This window comes from Rhinoderma darwinii, chromosome 11 (assembly GCF_050947455.1).
Source record: "Rhinoderma darwinii isolate aRhiDar2 chromosome 11, aRhiDar2.hap1, whole genome shotgun sequence".
In the NCBI taxonomy this organism is placed as follows: Eukaryota; Metazoa; Chordata; class Amphibia; order Anura; family Rhinodermatidae; genus Rhinoderma; species Rhinoderma darwinii.
Window position 1 is genome coordinate 35,038,994 of NC_134697.1, and position 25,652 is coordinate 35,064,645.

The window sequence follows — 25,652 nt, forward strand, 5'->3', positions numbered from 1 at the left end:
AATAACAAATACCCCTGGAGGTCTATGGTGCTATAGTGGTTAACACTTTTTCCATTTATAGTTATTAAATGATAAAATATTGTTTAGGATGTTGTAGGCGTCAGCGGTGGTCTCAGGCAGGAAAATGTACCTAAATGAATAAATAGGTCCAGAATTCATATAATGGTCGGGGGTTCTGTTTTATTTGTGGTTTGTTTTTATAAGGTTATATGGAAAGGGGTAGCCTTGATGAGATAACTGCTTTAAAGCAGGAAAGGTGCGTGGATTCCTTACTGCAGTAAAACCTCTGCAAAAGACCACCTCTTTGAGAAGGCCACCCTCTTAGCCAGACCAGATTTCTTGTGCCAAATTTTCAGTTCCACCATATATTATGCATACTGGCCATCTTCTTTGAGAAGAACCTCCCCCCCCCCCTTTCCAGAAGACCACTTTTCAATGCATTTTTGGGTGGTCGTCTCAAAGGGGTTTCACTGTATGTTTCAGAATAGATCAAAAAGGCAGAAAATTATTTTCAGCCATTAATTTTATCAAACAGTAAAAGATGAAAGGCCACAAGACATTACTGCCATCAATTATCGAAGCTTTTAAAATTGGATCTGCCTGCCGCTATACATATTTTAAGCTATAATGTCCATGGCCATTGTAGAAGACTAGAAAAAAAAAAAAAAGGTCTGCTTTTATATAGAAATACTTTCTTTTCCCATGGGCTGTGTCTAGTTTTGCATATGTAACACCAGACATTGAGTGTGTATAATATATATATATATATATATATATATATATATATATATATATATATATATATATATATACACACACACACACACACACACACACACACACACACACATACATACATACATACATACGCACACACACACTGTATATAAAAATTGGACACAGATATTGTAAGAATTAGCGGAAACATTGCTTAAGGTTTAACTTTATTACTTACATGGTTAAAACAACATCATGTGACCGTACCCTGTTCTTTAACTCTGCTCTGACATTTCGTTAATCTTCTCACATATCAGGAAGAACGAGTTAAAGCTTGTGATAGTCACGTTGTGTGGCATTACACGTACACCTATTTGTTATCTATTTGCTACAATTGTAAACAGTCCAATACGATTTTCTCATTACTGTAAGGATAGGTTCACACTGCGTTTGAGCATTACGTTTGGCAGGACCACTTAAAACATTCCACCCAACGTATCATGCAACCGCGTATATAGTTGTATTGAAAAAGTGCCACTATTACTTTTTAACACGGTTAGAGGCAAAGGTGTGCTGACGTATACCAACCAAACGTATGACAAAAAGACACTCTTTCAGAGTTCGTCTGACTAAACAATTGTGAAAAGGAATACAGCCAAGTAAAAAGTGGAAGCGTGTCTGATACATTCAACAACCATCTTAAAACGATTGTCACCATACACACACCCAATGACAGGTGGAAGCGATTATTCTTGGCTGTATTCGAAAAAGACTGCCCCGTTGGTGGATAGTTTTAGATTAAATTAACCCAGGACTTTATAACACCTTATGCCCACACATTTCTATGGACATTATACTCAGGTGAGATAAGCCACCAGAAGTATATGACTGAGAACAAAAAGGATCGAAGATGATGAAATCCAACTGCCCGATCCTTCTCTTCCCAAACTTCTGCAGGTGATCCCTATACACATTAGACATTAACCCCTTAAAGACCAGGCCAATTTGAGTTTTTTAATTTTCATTTTTTCCTCCCCGCCTTCCAAAAATAATTTTTCTATTTCTTTGTCGACAGCAATATGAGGGTTTGTTTTTTTTGCAGGACAAGTTGAAGTTTTTCATGGCAGTATTTATTGTACCACATAATGTACTGGGAATATAGAAAAAAAATTGTGGGGTGAAATGGGCAAAGATCAGTGATTACCCCATTTCTTGGGGGGGGGGGGTTTGTTTTTACGGCATCCATCAGGCGGTAGAAACAACATATTTACCTTATTCTACAAATTGATATGATTATGGCAATACCAAATGTATGATCACTTAAAAAAATAAAACTATTTGCTAAAAAAATAAAAACATGTTTTGTGTTGCCATATTCTGAGAGCCATAACTTTGATTTTTCCATCAATTTAGAGGTGTGTGGGCTTAAATTTTGCGGGACGAGCTCTAGTTTTCACTGATACCATTTTGGGGTACATGCGACTTTTTGATCACTATTTATCCCTTATTTTTTTTAAAGCGAGCTAAGGTGACCAAAAAACAGCAATTTGCATGATTTATATATATATTTTTTTTATGTCGTTCACCGAGCAGGTTAAGCAACGCTATATTGTGATAGTTCGGACTTTTACGGACGCGGCGATACCAGTTATGTTAACTTTTATTTTTTTAACATTGCTTTAGGGAAATAAGGGAGGTTTTTGAACTTTTAATATATTTTTCTTGAGCATTATAAAAATCTTTAACTGTTTTTTACTTTTTTTTATTAGTCCCCCTAGGGGACTTGAACCAGCAATCGTTGGATCGCTCGCATGATATACTGCAATACTAATGTATAGGCCCCCAGGCTGCCATTCCAACCATAGTCAAGGGCCGATCCAGTCGTGGTAGGGGGGGTGATGCCGTGTTTGAGGGGGTGCCCCCCTGATTCTAACAATTTAAATGCCGCGGTAGCGATTGACCGCAGAATTGAAGGCGTTAAAACGGGCGGAATCAAAGTGATCTTCCACCCGTTGCAGTGAGGTATCGGCTGTATAACACAGCCGTCACCCGCTGAGTACGGAGCGAGCTCAGCCCGCTCCCTACTTTCCCTTAATGGCTACCGCATACTAGTATGTGGTTGGTCATTAAGGGGTTAATCTAATGTGTATGGCTACCCTTACTCTCTTATGGCATTAAGGGGGCTCAACTAAGCTGTTAGAGAGGTCTCAGTTAACAGGCTTGTTGTCAGTTTGCAAAGACAAGCAGAATTGTGAATGTAGCTCTGGACTGTAATGTACACTGAATGGCCACTTTATTAGAGACACCTGCCCTTTCATGATTGGAGCTTCCCTGTATGAAAGCAAGACACGTGACCCCCAGAGTGCAGCATAAAATCAAGTGAGGATGTTTTTCGGGGATCAGTTTCAGTGTGAATCCACATTAGAATGGGAAAAATTGAGCGATCCGAGTGACTTTAAACGAGGGATGGTCATCGGTGAAAGACTAACTGGAGCAGGTATTAGGGTATGTTCACACGGCCAAATTTCAGACGTATACGAGGCGTATTTTGCCTCGTTTTACGTCTGGAAATACGTCTCAAATACGTCGTCAAACATCTGCCCATTACTTTCTATGGGTATAACGCTGTATTGTCCACACGACGCGTAATTTTACGCGTCGTACGGCAATTACGACGCGTAAAATTACGCCTCGTAAAAAGAAGTGCAGGACACTTCTTTGGACGTTTTTGGAGCGGTTTTCTCATAGACTCCAATAAAAACAGCTCCAAAAACGGACGTAAAAAACGCCGCGAAAAATGCGAGTTGGTAAAAAAAGTCTGAAAAGCAGGGTCTGTTTTCCCTTGAAAACAGCTCTGGATTTTCAGACGTTTTTGTTGACTACGTGTGAACATACCCTTAACAAAACTGCCAGACTTGAGCGGTTTTCTCTTGCAATAGTGTCAAGAGTATAAGGAGAATGGTGTGATGAAGGAAACATCCAGCAAAAGGGGATCGTGTGGACCTCAACAATGTGTAGACTAAAGGGGTCAGAGGAGGATGTCAAGAATCGTTCTGAGGAACAGGCGGTGCACAGACAAGATAAATGCAGCCGAATAAAGTGCTGGTGCTCCAGCTAAAGTGTCTGAACGCACAACTCGTCGTTCCTTAGCACGGATGAGCTATTACAACAGACTATCAGTTCGAGTGTCATTGCGGTCTAAGGGAAACAGACAGGCAAGACTCCAGTGGGCAAAAGTGGGCAGAAATTGGATCATTGAGCAGTGGAAAAAAAATATCGCCTAGTCAGATGAATCCATATTTCTGTTGCACCATGCGGATGAAAGGGTCAAAATTTGGCGCAAGCAGAATGAATCGATAAACCCTTGCTGTCAGGTGTCAACAGTTCAGGTTTGTGGATGTTTTCTTAGCACACCCTGGGTCCTCTGGTACGGATTGGTGGACATTTGAACAGTAGGGCTTACCTAAGCATCGTGATCGGCCAAGTTCAATAGTTCACGGCAGTTCTTTACACTATTGCAAAAGGACACTTTAGCGGCAACTGCAAGAATCTATACTGTCCACACGAGACAATATTCCTGCAGAATGATTTCAAAACCAAGTGGAATCTATTGCCACAACGAATTGCTGTGGTTCTGAAGGTCAAAGAAGGTCGAACACGCTAACAGATGGGTGTCTATAATAAAGTACAAAAGTAAAGTATTTACAAAGTTACTCAACTCTTTATGTAGCTTAATTCTATATATCAATATATCTTTGGCATATATACATATACACAGCAGATTTACCTTCCCCCCCCCCCCCCCGTTTATTTATAGCAAACTCTTTTTACAATATATGCCACCTATACACTGTGAAAATAATCCAAACTCCCCTGAGCATAAATATTAATAATGTTTTTCTATATATGAACTGTACGTCCCAAAAAACATGCAGAGCACAGATTAGAAAGCATTTCCTATAACTGGCTCCACTCTCAAACGAGCCATTGTATTACATGGGGTCTGGGCTTCCCAGGTCTAATCAGAGTACACGTTCTTCTTCCTTTCCTTACACAATTCTGGAAGCCGCAGTGTTTTACTTCATATTCCCCATTGTTAGAAATTGGCACTTTTTGTCTGGCACTCCTATAATACCTGTTTATACAGTGAACTGGAAAAGTCTCAAAAAGTGAAATCACGAAACCATCTTAATGAGTCCAACATACCTCGTATTTCGATTGTTTCCTATTGTGTTTCAAACCAAAATAGGGTTCTATTGGGCAGACTATTAGGTAATGAGTGTTGATAAAAACACCTACAGTAGTACTATTAACGGCCTTTTACAGGGGCCAAAAAAAATCCATTCAAAGAGTGTACAAGGGCCTCTATACATAGGTGTTGCCCAGTCATAAAAGTACTTTCTAATAAACTTTGGTTTTCAGTCCAGTATTTTCAAGATCACAGCTTGCTATCAAGAATCGCAAGCCAAAGCCACCTAAATGAAGGAATAGTACAAGAGCGGACAATTTTTTTATTTTTTAAAAGAGAATCTGTCCGCTCTCCTGACATGGGAAATGTAAAGGTTTTTTTTGTAGCAAAAAAAATGACATAAGATAACAATTCTGGAGCATGTTTTCTTATAACTCTGCATTGTGCCGTTCCTCAAATTTTCCTCCTAAAAATTGTATAAACAACTAGGTGTTACCATTCCCCTTGTCAAATGGGTGTGTCCCTACACAGTATGTCAGCACTGATTGTAAACACACCCCCAACTGGTAACACCCAGTAGTCGTCAATTTTTTCATAAATTTCTTGGAGGAATAACAGAGGACTGGCACAACAAAAGTTATACAACCAGTTGTTGGGGGTAAAAAACAAAACAAAAATAACCTGTGTGTGAACACATTGATGTCAATGTGAGGTCAGAGGCATAAACCCCCGAAGATAGGGCATGTTCTTTCTTTCTCCCGCGAGCCGGTTTTACCGCTCGCGGGAAAAAAAAAAAAAAAAAAAAGACACCTCTGCCTCCCATTGAAATCAATGGGAGGAATTTTTGGGCCGGTTTTGACGAGTTTTGCGGCGCGGTTTCCGCATAAAAAAACTCTGTGTGAACACAGCCTTTCCCTGGTAAATAGGAGATGCTACGTACTTAGCTTCAAGTATCAGCGAGAGTCCAAGGGGATGGACGGCCAAAGTTTTTCTTGAATGCTCCATGTGTTATTTACATTATGTGCTTAATAGAACATAAAAACTTCATGAGGTTAGTTTAAATGAAAACTGCTGAACTAAATTTTATGAGTGCCCATCTAACCAATCCAATTAAATTTGCGTTTTATGTTATATTTAGTCAGACAGACTAACCCAAGTCCTGAAACCGTTGCCCTGGCTTCCATTAAACAATTTACAATAGTAAAGTAACGAGCACAGATACCTGACAGCTCTGTCTACTAAAGGGAAAAACCTGAAAATCTCCTATAAGCCTTTCTTTGTCGCTTTGATGGTTGCAGCCAGCTATTAATGTTAATGGAGCAGCCTAACCGTTGTTTATAGATGGAGCGGAGAGCCTGATGTCGGGATTACGGAAGAGCTCCTCGCTTTGAAGGCGAGATCTCTGTATGATTAGTGACACAAGTTCCATTCATTATTTCTTTCCTGTGTTTTCCTTTTTCACTTTTTCACTCTACACCTAAATGGGTATTAATACAAGTTTTAGCATCTTGTAGTTTAGTATTAGAAAACTTTATATGTTTCTTATGTGTCTCTAACTATATACTCTATTGGTGTTCCATTTTTACGTACAAGGCAATAGATCCAAATGATGTACAGCACAACGTCTTAACAGCTCCTCAAAATAAGGTACCGGCAGTAAATGTATAGAGGTGATGCATTGTGCGGAGCTCGAGGGGAGGTGCATCACAAAAGGGATTCGAACCAGGCCCCCTAAGACCCTTGCCTATAGTGTTTCTTGAATACCATTTAAGTTACCTCATTTATGTGATGTCATATGGGTAGGGTAAACCGCTGGATTTGTGGACTATAAATATTAAAACGTACCTAACCTTTCAGGGGACTTTTCAGAAGAAGGTGTCATATGTGTGTACATGAGGGATAACACTAATTCTATATAAGAATCAGGAAATATATATTATTTTATTTTAGAGAATTTATATAAATCCTACACAGTGGAACAGCATGGTATACAAAAGGTACATGACTTCATCGACAGAACGTAGACCAGGGCAAGGAGCACGGAACTAGGTCTTAGAGCAACATTTATACACTGGAGTGTTTGTTTCTTAACATGACACACACACACACACACACAAAATACAGTGTTTATCTCCCACTGTCACAAGTGGCTTCAAGGGCAGCTTGAATGGTTTCCGTTCTCTGTTCCAAATGAACTCAATTCCCCCAGTCTTATTTTATAACCCAATTTTGCACAAATGATGCAATAAGTCTTCTGCCCAGAGAGACATCAAGTCAACACGGTCTTACAAGCAACTATTCTGGTACCCAGACAACTTAGGAAATAAAAAATGAGGATGTGTATGCATTACAACACAGAGGTGACAGGTTCTGCTCCACAATAAGCACAGAGCAGTAATTGATGATGGCAGAATGGAGGGGACGAAGGAAGATTTCAATCTTCATCAACAAAGTGCAACATTCACCAGTATTTAAGGGGTTCTTTAATAGATTAAATATAAAGTGAAGCTCTTTATGGACAAGTGCCTTGTAATATATCCACAAGGGATAGAAGAAAACCTGGACCGCACATCCACTTGCTATACGTGATCTATTGCGGCTCAGCAAAATTAAAAAATGTACGGACATGAGGTTCTTAGTAAACATTTTGGTCAAACTGTATAAGTCCACTTGCCACTTCACGGTGACCTTTTATGTGGGTACCTACTCCATCAAGTGCAGTATCGTAAGGCACGCAGTGTAATATAGTCGCTAGCAAATTGGTCACAGTGCAGATCTTGGGGATGTAGGCATTCTTCATCATGGACTCCGCACATATAAAGAAACAAAGCTGATCCTACGTGCTCGTCTCCAGATCCGCTCTTGAGCTACAGAAGATATATTACCAAGGACAAAGAAGAACTGAATTCAAATTAACCTTATTTGTATCAAGCGGGATATCAAACATAGAGCATAAAAGTAAAAAAGTCATCCTTTTCAAAATACCACCTCATTCCCATGTATGTATTTATGACTTGTCTGACTTTGTACTGAGAACGTCTAATCTTCCTGTCAATGTTCTGAAAATAGAGCAAGATAACTTGTCAATGAAAAGGGAATAAAACCAAAAAAGCACAAAAACAATTTACTACCATTATAAATGGTGATATTGACCATTTCAGGCTAGTTGGAGGTTCACTTAAAACCCTTAGGACTATTTCCTTACCATAATTTTTTTTTTTTTTTCTTAAATTGTATTCGAGTTGAGCATGCCTGATTATGGAGACGTTGGGAGCTATATAATGTGTATGCCTACCATAATCCCTTCCATCTGCTGGTAGGTCAGAATGAAGAGGTATCAAATAAAGGTTATACAGGATAGATATAACCTACTGGGCACATATACACCTACTAAACTACCTCTTCAAAAGTGCGGACTGTAGGTGTGAAACGGACCAGCTCCCACTGACCTCTATTGGATTATTAGTCGTGCCAAAAGTACTCAATTCTTCAGAGACTCATTCTAAGATCTACTTGATTTAGTATCTGGGGCAGGTTTCTTAGTGCTTCTGATTGACCAAGAGGGTTAGGAGAGAAGAATGCCACCTTACACTACCGATGCTGATGTACTTAGGACAACTAGAACTACGGCCCCATATATGCCTCAGCTGTATGACTTGGACATATTCAAATAGATACTCCAATTTTTAGTGTAAAATAATAAAATGGTCTAGATACAGAAACCAGGCATCCTGAACCTTTCACAACCACCTGGCAGGACAAGCTGGCAAGCATATAACTGACTGACTGCCCACCATTCTGCCCATGTTGATTTAAAACAGACAACTGCTTGAACTTTGCAGCGTCTACGAGTTCCCCTGTCCCGCATACCCATGCTATGAAAATCAAAGCAGCTTTGTACTTAGCTATGAAAACACAACCAGCATGCAGATTGCATTTAAGACTTTAAGAGCTATATATATATATATAATTTTAAAAAAGACGCAATTTGTGCTTTAATAACCTCATAAATAAAAAGGCATGGATACATACACCAATAAAATTCTTGTCCATCCAAGGTCAAGATGGCTGCCATTTATTCCCCCCACCTTTTTTAAACCGTCCACCCCCTCTCCCTTATTTGCTACCACTGCACAGTCTGCTTAAGTTAGTTAGGGGCCTTGTACAGAAAGAACTTTATTTAAAGAGGCTCTGTCACCAGATTTTGCAACCCCTATCTGCTATTGCAGCAGATAGGCGCTGCAATGTAGATTACAGTAACGGTTTTATTTTTTTAAAAACGAGCATTTTTGGCCAAGTTATGACCATTTTTGTGTTTATGCAAATGAGGCTTGCAAAAGTACAACTGGGCGTGTTTACAGTAAAAGTACAACTGGGCGTGTATTATGTGCGTACATCGGGGCGTGTTTACTTCTTTTACTAGCTGGGCGTTCTGACGAGAAGTATCATCCACTTCTCTTCAGAACGCCCAGCTTCTGACAGTGCAGACACAGCAGTGTTCGAGAGATCACGCTGTGTCGTCACTCACAGGTCCTGCATCGTGTCGGACGAGCGAGGACACATCGGCACCAGAGGCTACAGTTGATTCTGCAGCAGCATCAGAGTTTGCAGGTAAGTAGCTACATCGACTTACCTGCAAACGCTGATGCTGCTGCAGAATCAACTGTAGCCTCTGGTGCCGATGTGTCCCGACACGATGCAGGACCTGGGGCAGGAAGTGAGTGACGTCACAGCGTGATCTCTCGAGAACACGCTGTGTGTCTGCACTGCCAGAAGCTGGGCGTTGTGAAGAGAAGTGGATGATGCTTCTCATCAGAACGCCCAGCTAGTAAAAGAAGTAAACACGCCCAGATGTACTTTTGCTTTTCAACACGCCCAGTTGTACTTTTACTTTTCAACACGCCCAGTTGTACTTTTGCAAGCCTCATTTGCATAAATACAAAAATGGTCATAACTTGGCCAAAAATGCTTGTTTTTTAAAAATAAAAACGTTACTGTAATCTACATTGCAGCACCGATCTGCTGCAATAGCAGATAGGGGTTGCAAAATCTGGTGACAGAGCCTCTTTAAAGGGGTTGCACAAGATTAGAAAAACATGGTGGCTTTCTTCCAGAAACAGCGCCACATCTGTCCATAGGTTGTGCCTGGTATCGCAGCACAGCTCCAGTGAAGTGAATAGGACAGAGCTCCAATACCATACCCAACATGTGGACAGACGTGGCATTTTATCCGGAAGAAAGCAGTCATTGTTTTCCAATCCTGTACAACCCCTTTAGGCCTCCTTCACACACAGAGTTTTTCAAGCAATTTACATTGCATCAAACGACGGCTCTAAAAACGCTGCCGTTATTAAACTGAAACATTCGTTTTCTGGCGTATTTTAGTGGCATTTTTGGTTGCATTTTTTTTGTGTCATTTTGTACATGGTTTTTTTCTGGCGCTCTTGAAATCCTACAGATAAACCAATTTGCAAACACCCTCGGAAAAACACCATAGCCAAAAACGTCACAAACCAAAACGCAGTTGTATGTAGTGCATTTTATATTTCACTATAGGCTTTTAATGTCTCAACTCGCCGGACTAAAAAAAACAGTGAAAAATACAGCAACACTCTTTGTGTGAATCCAGCCTTAACTTAATCTGATAAGGGTCCCCCACCTGACACCGAGCTGCTTGCAGTGACCCTGTAAATGTTCTCAAAGTAGAGATATTGGTACCTCATAAGATAATCTATGACAGAACTATAAAAAGACCTCATTGTTCGCTTTTAGAAAAGTCTTCCTTAACAATTATTCCATCCACAATAACCTTGAACCTGACCTTAACATTTATTTTTTTTACAGGAAAACGAATGATATTTTCCATATATGCCGTCGGCAGCTTTTCCTCCTTGAAATATAATTTTTCAATACACAGAGCGCTTGGATATATTTTTGAAGTGCTCTGCTTGGTTATATTCAGTTTGTTTTTGAGATTTTATATCACAGCTATTGAGCGATCAGGGAAACAGCGAGGACTAAGCGACCTTATTACTCTAGTGCAGAACCCGGGTTACCTAGCAAAAGAATCCGCAGCATCAATTCACCCTCATAAAAGGGACTTGTAAGACTGGTAATTGGCTCTTTACTAAATATCTCAGGAAGGAGCCGATTAGGTGATTGACAGCAAAATCACTGCCCTCATTAGTATCCTCATTAATTGTCCCATCTCTTATGTGCAATTAAGGAGGTGATAGAGTTCGATCCCGGGTCCAGTTATTTTCTTTGACAATATCTACCTATGTCTGGACGGTTTTATTATATTCTCAGTATGAACAATAGAATTCCTCATAAATTAGATAAATGATGATGTAAGCAGGTGAATAATAGCAACAATTCTTGGTGGACAATCAGAGGAAAACAGCTTTTGAGAGCACGATGCTCGAAATCCCCAAGGCAGAACCACCAGGAAATTGCCCACAGGTCTAGCATAGGTCCATATGTGGAGACTGAGGGCAAATCCAAGGTGGTGATTATTTTTTCCATATGGCCCGCTAATGCAGGGATGTTAGCGAATTGGAGCAAGGACATGAAGACCGAGCAACGAGAACCCAAGTGAGAACATTTTCCTCTCGTCTTCTGGGCCTACACGTTAGGTTTGACCAGCGTGATACACTGCTCACCCACCACGGTAACTTTCTGGGATCTGCATTTTCAATAATCCATAACCTGGGCAACTAGATTGATTGTCTATAGGAATTTTTATATTTATTCACTTACTAATTTCTTTATTTTACTTTAATGCAAAAATGTTCCTCCCAGGGAACATTTATTTTGTCTATCCTAGATGAACACTTGATAAAATCTTGAACCCACCCTTTCATTGTGTTCACCATTATAACTACACTTGAAGGGTTTAGGGCATTGGTTGGCTTTAAGTTGGCTTGATGCAGGCCAAACAATACTTACAACTGCACCAAGGTATGCAAATCATGTCCCTATTTTAGAGGGACCCCATTTCCTTACAGGTTCCCATTTCCTCTCTCACAAGAATATTTGGATTTCAGTGTTAGGGTATGTGCACACGAAAACTGCAAATACGTCTGAAATTACAGAGCGGTTTTCAGGAGAAAACAGCTCCTGAATTTCAAACATTTTTACAAGGGCACGCGTTTGTCACGGTGTCTTTAAGGGTATGTTCACACGAGGGCGTCCGTAACGGCTGAAATTACGGGGATGTTTCCGCCTGAAAACATCCCCGTAATTTCAGCCGTAACGGCATGTGCAGGCGCTTGAACGCCGCGTCCATTACAGACGTAATTGGCGCTGCTATTCATTGGAGTCAATGAATAACGACTCCAATTACGGCCAAAGAAGTGACAGGTCACTTCTTTGACGCGGGCGTCTATTTACGCGCAGTCATTTGACAGCGGCGCGTAAATATACGCCTCGTGTGAACAGACAAACATCTGCCCATTGCTTTCAATGGGCAGATGTTTGTCAACACTATCGAGGCGCTATTTTCGGACGTAATTCAGGGCAAAAACGCCCGAATTACGTCCGTAATTAGTGTGTGTGTGAACATACCCTTATGGACATAATTGGAGCGGTTCTTCATTGGAGTCAATGAAAAACGGCTCCAATTACGTCCCAAGAAGTGTACTGCATTTCTTTGATGCGGCCGTAATTTTACGTGACGTCTTTTGACAGCGACGCGTAAAATGACAGCTCGTCTGCACAGAACATCGTAAGACCCATTTCAAGCAATGGGCAGATGTTTGCCGACGCATTGGAGCCGTCTTTTCAGGCGTAATTCGAGGCATAAAACGGCTCCATTACGTCTGAAAAGAGGTCGTGTGCACATACCCTTCGCTCTCACCATTAAAGAGGCTCTGTCACCAGATTTTGCAACCCCTATCTCCTATTGCAGCAGATCGGCGCTGCAATGTAGATAAGAGTGAAGTTTTTTTGTTTTTTAAAACGAGCATTTTTGGCGTTCTGACGAGAAGTATCATCCACTTCTCTACACAACGCCCAGCTTCTGGCAGTGCAGACACACAGCGCGTTCTCGAGAGATCACGCTGTGACGTCACTCACTTCCTGCCCCAGGTCCTGCATCGTGTCGGCCACATCGGCACCAGAGGCTACAGTTGATTCTGCAGCAGCAGCAGCGTTTGCAGGTAAGTAGCTACATCGACTTACCTGCAAACGCTGATGCTGCTGCAGAATCAAATGTAGCCTCTGGTGCCGATGTGTCCTCGCTCGTCCGACACGATGCAGGACCTGGGGCCGGAAGTGAGTGACATCACAGCGTGATCTCTCGAGAACACGCTGTGTCTGCACTGCCAGAAGCTGGGCATTGTGTAGAGAAGTGGATGATACTTCTATTCACAACGCCCAGCTAGTAAAAGTAAAAACGCCCCGATGTAACACACAATACACGCCCAGTTGGACTTTAGAAAGCCTCATTTACATAAATATAAAAATGGTCATAACTTGGCCAAAAATGCTCGTTTAAAAAAAAAAAAAAAAACGTTACTCTTATCTACATTGCAGCGCCGATCTGCTGCAATAGGAGATAGGGGTTGCAAAATCTGGTGACAGAGCCTCTTTAAGTAACAGGAGGGGAATGTATATTTTTAAACGGTTACTTCACATGAGTCTTTCTGGAGGTCCATAATTCTTTTAAATTCCACTTTTATATATTTTTTTTTCACAAAATTGGATTGGTTTTTAGAAGATTTTAAAAATACGTAACAAAATAAAAACATCAAAACCACTGGTGCGGACCAGCCTAATTTGTACTCTTTTCGAAAATGTTCTCTAGTTTATTACCCTTCTGTACCAAGATAAAACAGAGCTTTAAAATCCTCTAAAAAGCTTCATTTTGAAAATGAACAGGCACAAACAGATTTTATGAGATCAAACAAGCAGCTGATCAAGCAGTTTGTCAGGTCATACCAGCATCAACACAGAGAAAAATTCCATGTACGATTAACACTCATCTTCCCTTTATCACATGATCATCAGGACGATGTCTGAACACTTGGTGCCGAGCTCTGCCAACAACTTTCAAGTTTAAACAAGTATTTGCTCCAGCATAGGATCTTCCAGCGAGGACAGTTAGAAAATATGAAAAGCATAAAAATATATTTTTTTTTATAAATTATATATAAATTATAGAGCACAACAGCTAATAAATTATATCTAGATCAATGAGCACAACAGTTTAAGTAGTACCAGGTCCACAGTGTGAAATACAAACAGGGTGTGCTTTCAAATAGTTTCAGTTCTTATCAAATATTTGATATGAGATAGAAAATAAATAAATAAATAAAAAACAAGGTTTGCGGCTTGATACTACTTTGTTACAGTAACTTTGTAGCAAAAACAAATGTATCAAATATTTCCTGTGTATCCCAAGTTGATGGAAACCGGAATAATTTCCCACTGATTCAGGTTGTCCTGCTTGCAAAATTGTGGACTATTATAGCAGAGTTGTGTCACTGATTTTGCATTGCACCACCTTAATTTAAACAATAGTTAATTTTCTGATGAGACATTTCCTTTAAGTTTGTATGTTAAACATATTTAAGAATTTTGTCTTTAAAAAAAATAATCCTAAAATCTTGCAGTTTTCACTCTGGCCACTGAGCCTCACAATAGACTGACCCTTCCTGTTCTGTAGAGATCACTTCTCAGCAATCATCTCATTATCATCACAGACAGGACAGGTAACACCTCTATATAGATAACACAGGATCCACCACTGACAATAGATGATTGACACAGCTCCCCTACTCTTCCTCCCTGCACAATGACCTCGGTACAGATCACAGAGAATGCCTAGAAAACTCTCCTATAGAAGTCAGTGGGTCACCTCCTGTTCACAGGTTTTTATGGACCATGTAGTATATTTCTAAATGCTGTTAAATGCAGTTCAGGCAAGATGGCTGATCCTCATAATTATGTACAGAAAATAGAATTTAAAAAAAATAAATCTACAAATAAAAACAGAATAGAAGTTTCACTATCTGGTTTTAATTAGGGAAAAAAGAAAGAAAAATAAGTGATATATTCCCTTAAAGACAATCCTGTGACTATGGGGCTGTGATTATAGGCCACAATGTACTATATAATGACATCACATGGCAGACATCACCATAGCTAACATCTTTGTATATTTCTAGGTGGCAAAATCAGCAACTGCTACAATAACAATGCGTAAGATCATATACATTTATTATATCAGCTCTGCAAGTAGAACCTTAGTATGTGACTCCGGTTACTGACCGGTTACATTCTCATGGATGGATTACAAGTGATCAGCCGTTTGGCACCAGTCTGTATTATGCCTGAGAGAGATGTCACATCACATTCATAGAGACGGGAAGATCTTCAACCACGTTTGTTTAGGCTCCTGGCAATAAAATCAGCGGTGTGATGACGTATCTTTTATACCACTCCTGCTGGATGTTCATGGAGTGAAGCAATGGACTATGTTATGTCCATTTTAATTTAAAAAAAACAAAAAAACGAGCTTATTTTTTGATTTCATAGATTTTTTTTTTTAATTCATGTCCTGGCCTAAAACCGTACTGAAAATGTCATATGAAACTTATTAAATACAATTATAGTCTCTTGACAATCACGGGTTTTGCATATTTTTTTCCCTCACTAATAGCGCTCTGCAAAACATTTCCCTCTTTCTTTAGATTACATTTATTTCACACAGACAGTTCAGTTTCTTCTAGAGGTTTTCCAGATGTATGTAAATAAATATTAATTACTGTATAACGAAAAGTTCTACAAACTGTTCTCAAGATCTCTGTTTGCAGTGAGCGAATGTAAACAATCTTGTTTACATTCAGCGGCTGGAAACCTGTCCTGGTCACATAAGTGCACAACGCTCTCTTGTGACGAGGCCTGCAGCTTTGTTAGGCTTCGTTCATTTCTGCGTCAGGGCTCCGTTCAGGCGTTCGTCTGAGCTTTCCGTCAGAACGGAACCCTGACTGAAACAAAACCGAAACCATAGGTTTCCGTTTGCATCACCCTTTATTTCAATGGTGACGGATCCGGTGCAAATGACTTCCATTTGTCTCCGTTGTGCAAGGGTTCGGTGGTTTTGACAGAAGCAATACAGTAGTCGGCTGCACTATTCATTCCGTTAAAGCGACGGAACCCATGCGCAACGTAGACAAACGGAAACCATTTGCACCGGATCCGTCACCATTGAAATCAAATCAAAATGTGCATGTATTAATATAGTTCTCTACAGCACTGCAACTACTTGAGCCTATATATTCCCTGCTGTCTAAAACCGTATCGGCATACGGATGCAGAGTACAGATTAGAGACTCCCTACCCGTCATATATTCTAAAACCGGGGATGTAGTGAAAGCAGTTAATAGCAAGAAGGCAGCAAGCTGCAGAAGCATCCAAGAGAAAGTCATCACAATATTGTAACTCACCTTGACAGCTTTATACTATAGGATAATTACACTGCTGAAGAGTCTGATATCACCGGAGAGAAGACATTTGTGTAACTGTGTGTTTCACATAGAATTCTATCACTACATAGAAAGATGGCTATAGAGAAGATTCAGCATTTATTCAGATTGACAATTTCTTACCAAATGACGGTCTAACGTGTTCGAGAAAAGTGTCATGAAGCTTTTTTTTTTCTCCATTAGTAATTGTCCCTTTAGCGTTATCATCTTACAGTCTATCTTTGGTATATTAAGTTTCCAGCATAAAGACAGCACATAGCATTTTCCTCCCTTGGCTGGCAAAAGCTAAAGCGACTATCAGTGGCGTACAAAGAAGAGGAGGGCCACCTATCAAAGATTAAATTGAGCCCCCTACTATGGCGCCAGGTTATGCCAGGAGTTTGAGGTTTGATTCTCCCTCCAACCCTTTTCCAGAACCCGTAGAACAACCCGCCATATTCTTTGCTATCAATGCAGTTCCCCTCTAGTACTGCACAGGTTTATTGCCACCTAATAACAAGGAAGATGAGATCAACCAGGACTGGGCACGGTCTCCCCCAAGCCCCATAGCATAGGCTGCCTCTATGGTACATAGGCTGGGTTCACACGACCTATTTTCAGACGTAAACGAGGCGTATTATGCCTCGTTTTACGTCTGAAAATAGGGCTCCAATACGTCGGCAAACATCTGCCCATTCATTTGAATGGGTTTGCCGACGTACTGTGCAGACGACCTGTCATTTACGAGTCTTCGTTTGACAGCTGTCAAACGACGACGCGTAAAATTGACTGCCTCGGCAAGATTTACGAGCATCACAGACGCCTCGCATAATGCGAGGAGGAGCTTTTACGTCTGAAACGACGCAGCTGTTTTCTCCTGAAAACAGTCTGTCTTTTCAGACGTAAAAGGCACTTCTCGTGTGCACATACCCTTCGGGTATGTGCACACGAGAACTGTCTTTTACGTCTGAAAAGACAGACTGTTTTCAGGAGAAAACAGCTGCGTCGTTTCAGACGTAAAAGCTCCTCCTCGCATTATGCGAGGCGTCTTTGACACCCGTAATCTTGAGCTGCTCTTGATTGACTTCAATGAAGAACGGCTCAAATTACGTTGCAAAGAAGTGTCCTGCATATAATGTATATAAGTGCCCTGCACTTCTTTGCTGAGGCAGTCAATTTACGCGTCGTCGTTTGACAGCTGTCAAACGATGACACGTAAATGACAGGTCGTCGGCACAGTACGTCGGCAAACCCATTCAAATGAATGGGCAGATGTTTGCCGACGTATTGTAGCCCTATTTTCAGACGTAAAACGAGGCATAATACGCCTCGTTTACGCCTGAAAATAGGTTGTGTGAACCCAGCCTTATCCTGCAGTCATCCATCTGTCCCTTACTTTCTACGTTCTATTGGGTTAAGGAGCCAATGTGCAGCACTGCCCAATAGGTTCCGAATAATAATATTGGACAATTATTTATGTGTCTATGCCAGCCTTGTAAGTGCGGTATATGTTTATTTTGCCTATAGGCGATGTATGCGACTGTAGGTATATAGTTAGGGTTTTACGTTTAGCGCATACAGCTAAAAATCTCCACCGGGAGATTTCAAAGAACATTAGGCGTTTGGGCCTAAGTTGCATTCCTTAATATAATAAACTGCTAAAGCGGAGACAGAATGGTAAATTCTGGCTGGAAATAGTAAAAAGAATAAAAACGATAATGATTTTTCTTCTAGATGCATCTTCAATTAGACTGTGCAACTTCTGCCTTGAGGTAGTTTGGAGAAGTATTTACCAAAAACTAAAAGCTGGAAAGTGCTCAAAAGTTTGCAAAAATGGTCGATCAGGAGGATGAAAGCATTTGGCTAAGAGTAAAAGGTTAGATACAGCAATATTTAAAACGATACTAATGGTTTGTATACAGTCAAGGTCAGGGGATCTCTGGGGAATTTTCCATGCTGCAATATGTGCAGGTGACAAAGAGATCATCCCTTCATTACTGTAAAGATACAACATTCACTGCCAATAACATCCCGCAGCCACATCATTAAAAGGTAATATATAATAGATACCGAGCCGCATGCAGTTGAACGAAATTCGCAGTAAAATCACCAGACTACAACGACTGCCATGGTTTCTTAAGGCAAAACAAAACAGCAAACAACTTCGTGACGGTTGCAAAAAAATCCAACATGGAGTTTTTGCAATGGTTGCAAGGTCATTTGCAATTTTCTATTTTTAGCCATAGGAAAGTACCATAGCGGTAGTTCGGCGATTTGCATTAAGATTATTCATAAGGAAAGATCATTCCCCCTATAACATCCAAAAATAATTAGTAAATAGAAGTCATTCAGTTGTCCTTTGAATTCGACAATTCTATTCAGCGGTTTCTTGGTTCTCCCAGTTTTTGGGGCTGAGAGGATACATTGCTTGTTTCTGTATTGTAGCATAACTAGGCAGGTACACTATTCAGAAGTTGGGTGACAACTTTTGGGGAAAGGGTTTAAGGGTATATGTTGACAGCCATATAGGTCCCCTGCACACACAGTGGATTTTCCGTCCGGATTTGCAGTCAGAAAATCTGCAGCAGACAACTGTTATAGGCAAGTGTATGAGATTTTTTTTTTTTTAAATGCTATACATATGCTGCTGAACATTTTCCACACATAAAATCAGAGCATGCTGCAGATTTTAACTGTGGATTACATCCTTTAATGTAGAAGTAGTAAAATCCATAGCAAAATCCACAAGTAGCACGTGCAGATTTTGCTGCAGAAACGCTGTGGAAAATGTGCTACGAGTGTGTGTACCCTTAGGGTATGCGCACACGACCTCTTTACAGACGTAATGGAGGAGTTTTACGCCTCGAATTACGCCTGAAAAGACGGCTCCAATACGTCGGCAAACATCTGCCCATTGCTTGCAATGGGTCTTACGATGTTCGGTGCAGACGAGCTGTCATTTTACGCGTCGCTGTCAAAATACGGCACGTAAAATGACGGCTCATCAAAAGAAGTGCAGGACACTTCTTGGGACGTTTTTTCATAGACTATTCAAAACCGCTCCACAAACGGCCGTAAAAAACGCCGCGGAGTACGCGAGTTGCTCAAAAAGTCTGATAATCAGGGGCTGTTTTCCCTTGAAAACCAGTCCGTATTTTAAGAGGTTTTTGACTCAGCGAGTGAACATACCCTTAGGCAGAAACATATGTACACAACTTGACAAAAACAAAAGATGGTGGTTAAAAAAAAAAAAAAAAAAAAAAAAAAAAACACATGCGCTTATACCCCCCTAAAAAGCACCAACTCCGTTCTGTAGGCAGGGTCTGGTATTGCAGCTCAGCCTTATTAAAGGGGTTTTGCCATCTTGGCCAATTATGGATATCCATAGGATATGCCATAAAAGTCTGATAGTTGCGGGTCCCACCTCTGGGACCCGCACCCATCTCTACAACGGGGCCCCCTAAACCCCGTTCTAGCTTACTCGGCTCCACTGCCTCCCGGCCACTTCCTGGTTAGGTGGTTGGGAGTTATGGAAACAACCGAGTGCTCGCTGAGCTACGCGGTTTCTGTAACTCCCATAGAAGTGAATGGGAGTTACGGAAACAGCGTAGCAGGGCGAGCTACACTGTTTCCAGAACTCGGTAGCAACAGAAACAGTGTAGCTCGCCATGCTATGCGGTTTCTGTAACTCCCATTCACTTCTATGGGAGTTATGGAAACAGCATAGCTCAGTGAGCTCGACTGTTTCCGTGACTCCCGACAACCTAACCAGAAAGTGGCTGGGAGCCAGCGAGAGCCGAGTAAGCTAGAACGGGGTTTAGGGGTCCCCATTCTAGAGATAAATGCGGGTACCAGAGGTGGGACCCGCAACTATCTGACTTTTAGGGCATATCCTATGGATATGCCATACTTGTTCAAGATGGGAAAACCCCTTTAATAAGGCTGAGCTGCAATACCAGACACTGCCCACAGAAGATGGGAAAACCCCTTTAAAGAAAATGAGGCTGAGCTGCAATACCAGTCGCAGCCCATGGACAAGTACAGCACTGGTTGTTTTAGACAACCCCTTTAAGGACTTTTATACCCCAATATGTATTATTGGCGTTTGTGTCGTTTCTCAAGAAAGTTAAATATATTAATTATTGTAGTTTTACTTTTTTAAAGAACAAATTGTAGCGAATGTTCATACACATTCAACATATTGTATGAAAATCATTAAAGGGAAGGCCTCTACCTTCGCAACAAATTTTGTATAGTTCAAATGTATCTAAAATGAAAAATTAAGCATCTTTGCAAATAGGCTTAATTAGAAATATATAATCTCTTATCTCTACAGCTCCTGTGCAGACTTGTGTCTCCATGGTAACAGACTACAAGCAAACCCTATGTAGTCTTATCCTGAAGTCATATTGCCATCCATCCATCCATCCCCTACTTCCTGCTAACCTCCCAATTTATGATAGTAAAAAAGTATGGGGCAGATGGGAGTTTGACTGCAGGATCACGCTAAACAGGATTTGATTGTAGACTGTACCATGGTGACGCAAGTCTGCATAGGAGGTGTATACACCAAACGATGGGAGATTTTTAATTCAATACGATTTGCAAAGTTGCTTCAATTTTTATTATAGATGTATTGTGCGGACGCTTTAAAAAATACTATATTAGAGTATACACTATTTTAGAAGCAAATATAGTACCCGCCGTAAAGTTTTAAGCTACTTATAGATTTAAAAGCAGCAATAATTTCACATCTCCCCAAGGAGAAGCAGAGGCCAAGTCTTTAAAACGTCATTAGCCTGGTGGTAGAAGCTTTCAGGAAATAATCTGCGTTCTTTGCATCAGAGTATCATCATCTCGGCTCCTTTCTGCCCGAGTCCTCTACATAAAGATGCTAATCATCATTAACCGCAATAGTTTATTCTCCGTAAACACAAAATGCTGTCTCAAGCAAGTGCCATCGCTCATTAACCAATAGTGTCTGATACATGGGCTTCTTTCGGTCCCATCTATTATCAGCACAACAGCCGGCTGGCCAGAATTACACCGGGTGAATGATTCTCAAAACACCTTAAGAGAAGTTTAATAAAATGGTGTTACCGTTATACGTCACGGTGATCCTGGGAGTCGCATCCAAATCTGCAGTTGACCTCTTTGACAGATATCCAATAGCTATTGCACAAAATACCACAAAGTAACAAGCCGCACGCTTCTTCATCTTCTCTTACAAAATCCCTGTATTCAATGTTCAAAGCTGGAAAGATTTGAGAAGTTCCCGCTGACAGCTGGTAATTTCATCCTGAAAGATAAGAGCAATCTAGGTTATTCTGCATTTAGTCGTTCTTGTTTTCTTCATTAGAATACGAACATAAAAGAGAAAAAGACTAAAAATGGGTTGAATATCTATGATAACCAGTAAAAAAAAATGAAAAAAATTAAAATAAAAATCTAAAAAAAACAAAAACAATTAATCTATTTAATTAATAAAATAGTAGGACTGAACATAAATAAAATATTACTAGTACATTATATCAGTAGTGCACGTTTTTTTCAGAATGTATATTTTTTTTGTGCAACCCCACACAGTGTATGTTGCTTAGAGAAAGTCTTGTAGTTGCTGAGTGAACACCATTTCAGAGGGTGTATGGTTATAGGACGTTACATCTGCTGCACAAGGGACTGCACCTTCATGCTACACAGAACTGTTTTATGTTCTCTCACTCAAGTACCAGAAATCTTGAGAAGACTGCGCAAGAATAATGCCGGTAAGACTGGAAATAAAGTTGATATTACTACCGAGCTACAGGCCAAAAAACCAACACCACTACAGTAATTCCATACAAATAGTATCATTAGCACTACACACCTTTGTAGAATCTATATTTCTCTTTGAGCAACCCTCTTTAGTATATGTTGCCTGGTAACTACATGACTTTATGCCTGAGTGACCACCATTTGAGTGAGAGAACCATTTTATACCTGAGTGACCACCCAGTCCGGTACAAGGGAAGAAGCTTAGACTCCGCAAGATTTATTCTCCTTCATGATGAAACACAAGCAAAATGATTATCAACAGAAGAGATATGTGCCCGAGACAGACATTGTGTAGCAAGAAGAAATTGCCTCTAGGGTTAATATACAAAAAAGCTAGCTATACAAGCTCAGATAACTGGAAGTGTACGACCAATAACTAGAGCTTATAGCAATAATCTAAGGATCTATGGTTACAACATGATCCAATACGGTCCGCAATTACAGACCCGCCCGGTACTATTGGCCGCGGACAGCTTTCCGAATCGCTACAGAAGGGTGTCCATGCCGTAAATTATGGAGAATGTCCTACTTTTGGTTTTTCACGGGCCGTGCTTCTATACTATGTATGGGAGCACGGCCTAACTTCCAGATTCTCCTGAACAAGTCTATAGTTACACAAAGGGCTTGTATCTTCGATTCATGCAATATTGCCAAACCCATTAGGGGCTAGTCCAGGTCTTCAAGAAATTGTAATGGACACGGACCTAAAATCAGTACCGCAATTACTTTACGTGGCCCCAGACATGAATGATAGGATAATAAGATTTATGCAAATCTGATAGAAGTTTTAGCAGGATTTTGCCCGCAATTTTTATCCAGTTGATTATTTACATTATTATAAATTCCACCAGAGGATTGGGCATGTGTCGAAATGCATGGTGGTTAAGAAATACAGTCCTCCCTTTTAAGGTGATACATTGTCGTCATCCTTGAGAATACAACTCCTTTATTTCTATGTCCTCTCCATTGAGGTGTAAACATTAATATTAGAGGACAATGCAGCAAGATGGTTTTTGATCCGACAGTCAGGGTCATGTTATGGAAAAAGTCCGATATGTAGAAACCCCTTCCTGCGCCACAGCATGTGACATTTAAGAAAACGGTCATTTGCTGTCTAGGACCCCAGTCTTACATGACAGCCCAAGGAAAACCATTGGTTTCCCAGTTTAGAGCATCTATAAATAAGAATATTTAGGTGTATTAAATAAAAGCACCCCTCCGGTCCCTGGACAACAATTTAAATATGATGGTGTAGTTGGAGTAATATCTGATGCCCTCAAGTTGTGACCCTCTGCCGTGAATCTGCCGTTTTAGGGTTCCCTCTGTGCGGTCCCAAAAGCCTGAAGCGTTTCTTAGACTACGAGTCTGAGACACTTCCAATGTTCTCGGATTGGCCAGAGCTGCTCACATGAGCAGTTCTGTCCAATCCGGGAACAGAGGGAGTGTCTTAGACTCAGTCTATGAAGCTCTGTGGCCATTTTGAGACAATACAGGGGACCCTAAAAAGGGCGGATCCATAGCAGAGGGGGGAACAACTGGAAGGCCCTTGGTAATATTACTCCATATACCCCATCACATTCGACCGGAGGGTCGCTTTAATGGGAATACAAAAGCGTCATAAATTAACGCAATGTATGAATTATACATTATACTGTGACTTCACCGTTTTAGCAGATTTTGCTAAATCTGTATTCTAGGGGTATTTTCTACAAGCCATAATCAACTGCTCAGCGATCTTTACTAGGAAAATGTCAAGCATCAATTTAATGGAGATATATCAAGTTTCATATTTTTCTGCTCTGAATTAATCTATTAACTACTTCTGTCGAGGGCAACCATCTGCTTAAGATTGCCATGTCACCACTTTTTATATGCTAGGAGATACATTATGTGTGTAAAATGGGTAGCGATATTATTCAACCATACATATAGTTAGAACCTTAAAAGGGGTTGTTAGGTTTGATTCCTTCTCATATTGTGGCTCATGGGCGGTCTTTTGAACTGATCGTAGGTGGCGTTTTTTCGGGAACCTCCCTAAAGGCATATATTGTCATTAATAGTCTCCCATTCTGAGCAGCATCGGAGGTGGTGATTGACAGGTACGAACCAGTGACTCTTTATTGTGGCAACCCCTTAATACACAGCTAAATAAGTCTGACAGCTTCTCAGTTTCTTTCCCCAAATAAGTTATTACCATTAATTAAATGGTCGTTATACACAGTACTGGATGCTGGGGTATCTTAGGTCCTAAGAATTATTTTCACTGGCGAGTCAACCTGCCATATATACAAAATGTCCACTTATAATTGTATCCTAAAGCATGCCGTTATCATTGCACACATAGGATTTATAATACAGTCTAAGAGGTAAATGAACAAAAACTGGCCCCAGCAATGGTACGCTCAAAATCAGCTTCAAAAGGGGTTGTGCTCTGCTGGACCCTTCAGGGTCCCACCAGAGTATATATTGGTACTCTGGTGGGCTAGTCTGACCTGGTCTTTATGAGGCCTAGAACAGGAGGGTCCAATGAGTTGCATGATATGAATTTCATGAAGTTTAGATTTACATCAACTCAGTTGGGACCCAATGCAAGCCTATGGAGCGGGATGTTATTTGATTGAGGCTGCTAAGAAATATCATATGATTAAAGTTGTCGCACAGCCGTATAACAACAATATAGTTAGCACATAGTCACAAACTTATTAAAATGTTGGTAAATCTAGAATAAGTTATATGACAAAGTAAATGGCTGTACTTTTAATAAAGCTTATTCACATATTCACATGTAATAAAACTTGCATAATAATGAGTAAGCATTACTTTACTAACTCATAGCATAATGAAAGAAGGCCAGTGTTTGCCCAGGCAGGTAGCTTTCTGCAAAGCAATATGTATTTAGTATACTGCGGACAAGCTCTCCAGCGTACCATTACCATATTACTTATTAATACACCACACGTATTATTTCATCTTGAGCACCGCTACCGAGTATATCAATTTGCCTCAATGGATAGGGCTTTCATTGCTGCTGTAATTATATGGTTATATAAAAACGACATATGAAAGAAATTTGTATAGACATAATGATCGGCTCAGAAATGTCTAAATATAGAAAAATAGTTTTTCCACAAAGTATCATATATACATTACTGGCGGATGAAGCCTAAATTATGCAAACATTACAATGACAAAGCCAACTAAAAGTGGTCATAGACAAACTAGTTGCGGTGCTCAGTAAAGAAACATTATAGCACCCCCTATGAGCCGTGAAATGGATGCATTGGACGCGAAGCCACAAGTAAAAACAGCCTTCAGCGTCCAAAGGTATACACTGCTGGCCATAGACAGAAGATTTCGGTGGAGGGTGATAAGCAGCTGCCTGGCCGCTACTTAACTAGGGGGAACATAGAATCAGACAGGTAAAAACCCAACCTCCGATCCCAGTTTTCTCATTGGTGAAAAAC

At 40.5% G+C, this 25,652-nt stretch overlaps 1 protein-coding gene across 3 annotated transcripts in view; it reads right to left on the reverse strand.

The window, feature by feature from the left end:
* Nucleotides 1-25,652, reverse strand: part of SEMA4G (semaphorin 4G) — a 189,467-nt gene that overhangs the window by 131,632 nt on the left and 32,183 nt on the right. For all 3 annotated transcript variants that reach the window (XM_075841054.1, XM_075841055.1, XM_075841056.1), the window contains one exon: nucleotides 21,475-21,673. In XM_075841054.1, the coding sequence (XP_075697169.1) occupies nucleotides 21,475-21,592 (118 nt within the window). In that variant the 5' untranslated portion in view covers nucleotides 21,593-21,673. The remainder of the gene's footprint in view (nucleotides 1-21,474; nucleotides 21,674-25,652) is intronic.